The following is an 8,958-nucleotide window of genomic DNA, read 5'->3' as shown; positions in this document are numbered from 1 at the left end:
CCTAGAAATTATATAACCCAAAAGATGTTGAAGCCCAGAAAAATTCATGATAGTGAAGTTTTAAAAATAGATCTGGCATTGTAGATTTTAGTCCTTAAGTTTGAGATGACAGATTCTGAAACTTCAAGGTTATTAGAACATTTTTGAAAAAAAAAAAGTATAAAACAAGAGAATTTTTTTCTTTACAAGTCATTTGGCAGTAATTATTATCCACTGTGGTAAGTAATTTACATATTTTCTAATTGAAACTAAGATTTTCCTATTATACAGATATTGGCACAGTAAATTTTCAACAACTGATGACAGACATCTTCAACAATTTGTTATTTTATGTGGGTATGATTTACAAAAGACAAGAAAGAGAGAAAAGATAAGAACTCTAAGTAGAAAATATAAATTTATAACTATATTTTACAGAATATTCCAAGAGATACCATTGGTAGTTTTATTATTTTGAAAATATTACTTATTTAAACAACTAAAAAAAAACCTTTAAAGCCTGGTATAATTTCAACATTGGAAAGAATAAATTATTGAAAAATGTGTAGAACAAAAACCAGTGTCATTGGTACCACTATACTGTTGAACAAGTATCATATGAGGTATTAAACATTTCACATAATTATACACTTATGATTTTATATTGTAGCTAAACCAGTTGTTCAAGGCCACTAAAACAATTGGAGAGGATTATCACTATTCACAGTGGGGAGGAGAAGGAATGATAAACACCTAACTTAAAGCAGAAAATGGAGATTCTGCTAAAGGAAAATGCCACAACTACCAATAAGTTTCAGTACATGAAACTTCAGGACATGAAGCAAGACATAAACCTCTAATTTTCTATTGTTGTGTTACATGAATTAATTAGTGATATAATGAAGTTTTGGGACCTGTATGGCTGTGTGATGCTTATTGTTAATATGTTTCAGAGTATCTTCCCATAGGTCTTTTTAAATGTAACATTTAGTAATTGGATTTCATCACTTCTGGTAGGTTAACATAACTTCAGATTTCACACTAAGCATTACCATGACTTATTTAACACCACAGAGTATTCAGAATTCATGTATTTTAATTGAGTGAACTATTAGAAAATGTAGATAAAATAATAAGCAGTAATTGCTTCAATGATAAAATTCAATTTGAACTATAAAAATAAATGCCATGGATTTGAACAATGTTACTGTTTTGTGAAAACTTAAAATAATTTGATGGCTCCTCTTGCTGTTTTTTTTTTTTTTTAACTATTCAGTGATAGTTTAAGAATTCCATTTTCACAAGTCTATAACATTTTGGAAGAGTGGAACACCTCAGGAAAATAGAAAGTGGCCCCACAGACAGCTGACTTAAGTGTATTAGTTGCATGAGTATTTTGCAATGGCAAACTTAAAATATGTTAACTCAAAAGCATTTAAGTGATGTTTAGAGAGCTGACCTACTGGGTGAGAAGACCAATTAATTACAACTGAGTTAGACACAGCTATGATGATGGCTATACAAAATCCACAGGTAGAACAGAGTACTTGATGCCCAAAGGCTTTGTATATTACCACAAACAAAACAACTTCCTATCTTAAGGGATGGCACAACTGGTATAGAAGGTCATTGAATGTGAATAGACCCACTGAGGTATGACTGCTTAGTGAGGATTAGAGCAATACACATACAAAGACCAATACATAGAGATAAGTTTTAACTGCACTACTCTAGGGAAGAAAGACAAACAAGATGGAAAGTAAGCATTTTCTCAATGCTGATAATTCTAACTTCATACTACTGTCTTATGCAATAGGAAAATCATCCAAAATAATGACAGAATATAAGGCTGCCACTGACTGAGGAGAATTAGAATATTGGTTAGTTTATGTATAAATTTTGTTATAATCCATCTTCATGTAAGATAACAGACCCTTCTTCAGAAGCATATGAAAACCAGTTAAGAAATTTAGTTGGGAAACAGGAAAGATAATGTTGAGATACAATATTTGAAACCTTTCCCAAATGTCCATATGTTACCAAAAGAGATCAGTTTTCTTTGACCTAAAGTGTGCGGTGTACATACTATATACATATGGTGCTCCCTAATGTACATATGCATACGTACATAATGCCATCTTTAATGTACACACAACATTAACTCAAAAAATAAGATAGCAACACTATAATCATTACCAGACAATCCAAGTGCTGAAATAAATGACACTGGTCACTTAAAGGGCTATTTTATGTTTCCCATAGTCATGGCTGAGAATATAATTCCCTTTCAAAGGTTTTCTTTCATTGCAACAGTGATTGTCATAGATAATCTTTGTGCTTTTGCATAATGCCCATCCTGGATGTAACATAGATTCACATACAACATTGGACATTTTAAATAAGCATGCTGGAACACAGGCAGGACCAAACATCCATGCACCAGATATTCTGAATTTCTGACTATGATTTTTGAAACCAACAACAACATGAACATGCACCACTATCATATTTGGTCCTGAACAGCAAGGAATGTACAGCTGAAGCAACTGTGGCGTTTCACTTGTAAGAGTCTCAAGAACACCCAGTAGAGGAACACAACAGAATGAATGAAACAAACAAGAACAACAACAAAAATTCCTCCCACACATTGACACAAATTCTGGTCATCTTCCTCATTCCATATCAAGCAGGTCCTCTCACAAAATTCTGAGTTGAACTGTTAATAAGAGACACATATTAGTGCCTCATAGCTTTGCCAAGCCACTGGAAAAGCTCGTCTTGATACAGCATCTTCCAGTGTACATTGGCTTCCACAGTTTCCACAGCACGTGTGAAAGAAGCAGCAGCCACCCCATCATAGCTCTTCATGAAGTTCTTTAGCTGGAAATGGAAATTTGAAATGGTTAATCTGTATGTCTTAAGACGAACTCGTGTGTAACATATGAGTACAAGAAAGCTATTTGAAACAAAAGGCCACAATTGAAACCCAGGAAACCTTGAATAAAGCCTCCAGCTTCCCTTGCTTTTAGTTTACAAACCTCTAATTTCAGAGGCCAATACAGCTGGGCACTCTCACACCAGCTTGACTATAGCTAATCTCTCTGGTATGTAGACCATGATGAGAACAGTTGCCTACATTACTTTTCAGGAATATAAAGTTCACCTGGTGATGACATTTTGACATTTGAAGACCAAAAACTTTATCATGGGATCATGTTCATGCTGGAATTTTCTGAATAAGGACTTTCTAAGACTAAATTTGTATGAACCACTGATTGGTTCTATTCAAAGTTCTCTATTAACAGTTGTCACCATGTATCACCACCCTGATTGTTTATCCCATAAATAATACTAAGCCCTCTCCTTGGAGAGGTTGATTGGAGATTTGTTCTTTCATTTCTCCAAACAATCACCACCTGAATGACTGCTTTCTCTCTACAAAATGAAAACTCATCATTTCAATGACTGCCATGTTTCTTCTTAGCTGTAATGGGCCTAGACTTGTAACATAATCACTGTAGTAAAAGGTATATTTACTATCATGGAGAAAGAAATAAAACATATGATATGTCTGATGTGTGGTAATTGAATTTTGAATGTAAAGGAACAAATGTGTGGACATTACAATTTCAATGACTCAAATTCAACTGTTTGTTTCAGTAACAGTCCATAAAGCAGATATTTAGTTAATATGTTCAAAATAGATAGAAAACATTGTAACAAAGACTAGTGCTAGTTGCAAGGCATGGCCAACATGAGAAAAAGACTTGAAACTAAATATAAAGATTAAAATTAACATTTCTGTGGTATAGAGAAACGTATTCTTCATGTTCTATAAATAAGCAACCTTGGCTTAACACTATCTTGAATGTCTAGGGATTCCAAAGTAGGTAAGTAGGAAAAAAAGCACTGGTTCTATGAAAACTGGATGATTAATGATATTACAATCAACTAACTAGATTTAGAAAAAAAAAATAAGCCAGAAAAATGGTTTTTTTTAAGGTAGAGACTATGAGCATTGAAGTTGGAAGCTTTAAATGTTTTAGCATAATTTTTACTGATATATGCTTTTACTTAGGTAGTTCACAGACTCTGTGAATTTACTTCAAGTTTAAATATTACAGTTTCTCTTTCCATTCTGTATGTCTTAAGAAACTGGCAACCAACCAAAAATTACAATACTAACAGGCAAATGCAAAAAATCAACTTGTAACACAGAAACATTATGTAGTGTAATTAGTGTGGAGTGTGATTCATCACAGGGTGGGTGCCACATGGAGGAGCTGCCAGGAAAGAAATGCAGAACATCAAGATGAGATTAGGGACGGGAGAAATGGGGGGTCGGGGGCGACAATGCAGTTAATTATACCTCTTCAAATTTATTTGGATTTCAGTTCATGGGTAACTTTGTTTCTTTACAACAGTACTGTTTTGATTACATGCTACCGATGGGCTCTCTCAAAGTTTATCATTACTTTCCTACACAGAATTGTGTCTGGAAGCATTGGTAATGGATAGACATATCTCAGAACCATATCCTTAACAAAACTTCAATATTGACTATGTATTAAAATAAACACGTAAGATACTCAATGTAGAACTAACAATTGCTTGTGTTCTAAATATTAATCTGATATTTGACCAACATTTTTTTAAAAATATTTTTTGTTCATTTTTTATTTATTTATTTGAGAGCTACAGACACAGAGAGAAAGACACATAGAGGGAGAGAGAGAGAATGGGCGCACCAGGGCTTCCAGCCACTGTAAACGAACTCCAGATGCATGTGCCCCTTGTGCATCTGGCTAAAATGGGACCTGGGGAACCGAGCCTCGAAGTGGGGTCTTTAGGATATCTCTCCAGCCCCAAAATTTTTATAGTAATAAAAAATAAGGAATACGCTGGACATTTCACTTTTCTTTTAATTTCAGAAATGTATATAATGTATTTTAGTATTATTCCCTCAATTGCCCTCTCATCTTCTTCCGCCTTACACTAAAAACCTCCTTCCCCATTAATTACACAGAGTTAAATTAGAGTTGCTTGGCATTAGCATGGGCAGGAGGTTATTTACTGGAGAATGAAAAATTTATCAGTGGCTCCATCACTGAAGAACATGACCACCCTATCCCAGCAACTATTAGGTACTCAAGTACATGCAGTCTGTCAGCATACACACACACACACACACACACACAGTCTAATGGAAATAATTGAGCCACATTATGAAATTCAGCTCATTAATACATGGATACATCTATTTTTATGTACATGTTTATGTTTAGATATATTCAATTATCATAAAATAACAAATAATGAATCTTGTTCTGTTGAATTTTATAGTTTATTTCAAAACATAGGTAATTTTGCTTCTATTTGCATATGATATGCCCATCAAAAATATACCTATTTCTTTTAAAGTATGTTCAACATAGTCATATATTTCTAGACACTTCATGTCAGAGTGGCCAATGCCCCTTTTGGCAACTTTAACTCTGGAGAGGACGGTTTTCTTTATGAACCCAGTTGAATGTATAAAGAAAATTCTTTATGAACTATTATTGATAGAAGGTCAGATTCTCTTGCACAGGAATGATCATAGACAGTATAACTGAAGGGTCTCTAGAGAATCATTTCTTAAACCATGATTTACCTTCACTAATTCCCCTTGTTAGCACAGGGAGCCTGTCACTCTTAGGTAGCTTATTGATCAAAGAACACCAGGCCCACTTTCCACAGTTGCCATAAATTGATCATATGACATTATTTCTCTACATCTCTTAGGATCAATGTGTGACCAGAGCACCATGTCACAGGCCCCAGCAGTGTGAGTAGTGCTGACAGAGCCTTCCTTCCTGCAGAGGCTTGAGATAATAGAGGCACTCAGCATCTGGTCCTCTCAACTCTTCAGCTCTGTACAGCATTACTATTGTTTTTATTTTAATTGTGTTTCCGAGATATTCACGTCATGCCATAATTTAATTTTAAATGCTATAGGTTTGATCACTTTTACACAGTAAAATTTAGTAAACATCAATGCATTCTGATTTTCTTAGCATGAGAATTCTGGGATGTTTGTTCATTTACATGTTAATACCCATTTTAGCACTTTAAAAATATTATTTTGGGGATATATTAGATGCCCAGCCTATAAAAGAAAGTACTTTAAGAGTAAATTGCAGAACAAAATATAATATTACTAACTATAGATTTAAATAGAGTTAATGATTGTCCTATTATGAGGAAAATATCCTTAGCAATAAGAGTGCAAATGGGATGTAGAAGACCCAAGCTCCTCTATGGTGGTACTATGTATTAGCTTTCAAAGGCAGAAGAAATGGGCACATGGGAGGACTGCTTGATGGAAATTCGTGTGGAAAAATGACAAAAGCTTCTTCTGAAGTTCCTTGAGGAACTTGTTGTACCTCTATTATTTTACAATTGAGGAAAAGATGAATTGCCTCATGAATATTTTTGAAACTGCTAACACCATATAGAGGGAAACTCCAGTTTCAGGTAGTAGAATATAGTGAGGTAAGACATCAAAACAATATAAGTTTCACTACAAAATCAACCTAAAAATAATAAGGATAATTAAAATATCTTGCAAGGAGGCTAGAGAGAAAGCACATTGGGTAAAGTACTTGCCACACAAGCATGAAAATAAGTTTGGATCTCTAATACACACCTAAATTCCAGGTATGGTGACACATGCTTATTATTCAAACCCAGGGGCCTAAACTAATTGGCAGCCTCTGGGCCAATGGAAGATCCTTCATGCCTCAAAAAAATTTCAAAAAGAGGAATGACACCTGAGGCTGTCCTCTGGTCTCCACACCTATGTGCACACAAGTGCATCTGCACACACAGATACACACATGAATAGAATATCAAGTAAGTTTTTTAGAATTCACAGAAACCTCTTTTGATCTAACGATCCTTCAAAATAAGAAAATAAAATACCCTAAGGGAAGACACTGAATTTTCTGTTTATTAGGCTCCTGGGGTATAGGAAAATGGAACTGGATTATGTTTAACTCTTTCTACTTAAAGAAAGGGGTTATAATCAACAAATTAGAGCCTCTATTCCATCTAAAAATAGCATCCCTTATTCTTTTTTTAAATTTTTTGTTTATTTTTATTTATTTATTTGAGAATGACAGACAGAGAGAGAAAGAGGTAGAGAGAGAGAGAGAGAGAGAATGGGCGTGCCAGGGCCTCCAGCCACTGCAAATGAACTCCAGACACATGCACCCTCTTGTGTATCTGTCTAACATGGGTCCTGGGGAATTGAGCCTCGAACCGGGGTCCTTAGGCTTCACAGGCATGCGCTTAACCACTAAGCCATCTCTCCAGCCCAGCATTCCTTATTCTTACAGACAAATTTTCAATGATCAAAGTATGAGAGTCCTGGGGTAGGGTGGTTAAGCTAGAAAATGACAGCAAGTAACTCCACAGTGAAAGGATTCATCACTAGTTCCAAGGAGAGCTTGCACTGTAAAGTTAGCTGCTTTGAAGATAATGGAATTAAAGGCACGATTCAGTTTCTGTTTTGAAATTTCACCTTTCATGTTGAGACACTTTGGAACATCTAAATGGCAATTACATAAAAGGGTTAAAATTAAATACATAAAATTAAATGTATAAGTAAAATATGTAAAACAAAAATGTTTATAGGTGACAAAAATCAATTAAATATCCATTTAAAAGAAAGTTTTTCATAGCCTTGGCATTATCAAAACTATGCATATATAAAAGACAGACCAAAAAAGAGAAAAGCAAGAAAAAGGGACAGGAAAGACATGGGAAGACAGAGGATAAAAGAGACTAGTGGGAGATATACAAGGGAAGAGAGAGGAGACAACAGGGAAGGGGAGAGGTCTTTGTTTTTGTTCCCTTCAATGCTCTGCAGGTTGTGGGAAAATCAATCTTGTATCCCCAGATCACTGAATACAGAAATCATGATACCAAAGGACTAAATTTAAAGACTAAGAAGGGGGTGGAAAGACAATTCAGTGGCTAAAGATGCTAGTTTATAAGCCTGCATGTCCAGGTTCAATTCCCAAGCCACTCACATAAACCAGACACAAAAAAGTGGCCCAACAGTCTGGTGTTGATTTACAATGGCAAGAGACCCTGACATGTACACACACACACACACACACACACACACACAGAGAGAGAGAGAGAGAGAGAGAGAGAGAGAGATTTTAAAAAGAAAATAATTTTTAAGTTATAAAAATTGGGAGCAAGTGCTTATGTAATTGCTATTTATGGGCCTGTGCCAGCCTTTACATTTGCCATCTATCATTAAAAATATAGCAACAAAAAGTGTGGTATTTCACAGCAAAATCCTTCTTGGTAGGAAACACACATAGCAAGGATAAAGACTGAATGCAAATCATTAGAACAGAGCTTCAGCAGTACTCAACTCATGGTGTGACAGAATTCCAGAAAGTACATGGGAGCACATGGGACTTCAGGAGACTGGATGGTATTAGATATGCTAAGAGGGTGCCCGGAATGATGTTTCTAAGGGAATTCTGCTCAATTGGATTAGCTCCTGTAGCCATCATCGGGCATTTCAACAGGTATAACTCAGAAAACCAGGATTCTCAATGCCAAATAAGAGCTACATGCTATACAGGAAAATGGGAGAGGAAACAGGAGTAGAAGCTTCAGGCTTAACTTATGATAATAAAATAAATCTGCATTTTGATATTTTCCAAAGTATTTAGTCAATCCATGTCCTAGAGATGTGTGTTAAATGTTGAGAGAAATAAACCTGGAAGAAAATAAAATCCTTTTATTCAACAACCTATAAGACCTGAACATTATTCATTTAAAATATCAAGCTTATTTTCATTAAAAAAATAAATTTGTGACTGTCTCAAGCAAACTATCTTGAGCAAATATTTGAGTGTAAAATGTCCCCCATAGCATCACATTTTTATGATTAATCCTTGTACTTAATCCTCT

At 35.0% G+C, this 8,958-nt stretch overlaps 1 protein-coding gene across 1 annotated transcript in view; it reads right to left on the bottom strand.

Moving 5' to 3' along the window:
- Positions 1-205: 205 nt before the first annotated feature.
- Positions 206-8,958, bottom strand: part of Trhde (thyrotropin releasing hormone degrading enzyme) — a 441,021-nt gene continuing 432,268 nt past the window's right edge. Inside the window, exon 19 of the mRNA XM_004650112.2 lies at positions 206-2,859. Coding sequence (XP_004650169.1) covers positions 2,716-2,859 — 144 coding nt within the window. The 3' untranslated portion in view covers positions 206-2,715. The remainder of the gene's footprint in view (positions 2,860-8,958) is intronic.

Source organism: Jaculus jaculus, chromosome 6, assembly GCF_020740685.1.
Source record: "Jaculus jaculus isolate mJacJac1 chromosome 6, mJacJac1.mat.Y.cur, whole genome shotgun sequence".
Lineage (NCBI taxonomy): Eukaryota > Metazoa > Chordata > Mammalia > Rodentia > Dipodidae > Jaculus > Jaculus jaculus.
The sequence above is the reverse complement of the archived record's forward strand: the minus strand, read 5'-3'. Positions and strand labels throughout refer to the sequence as shown.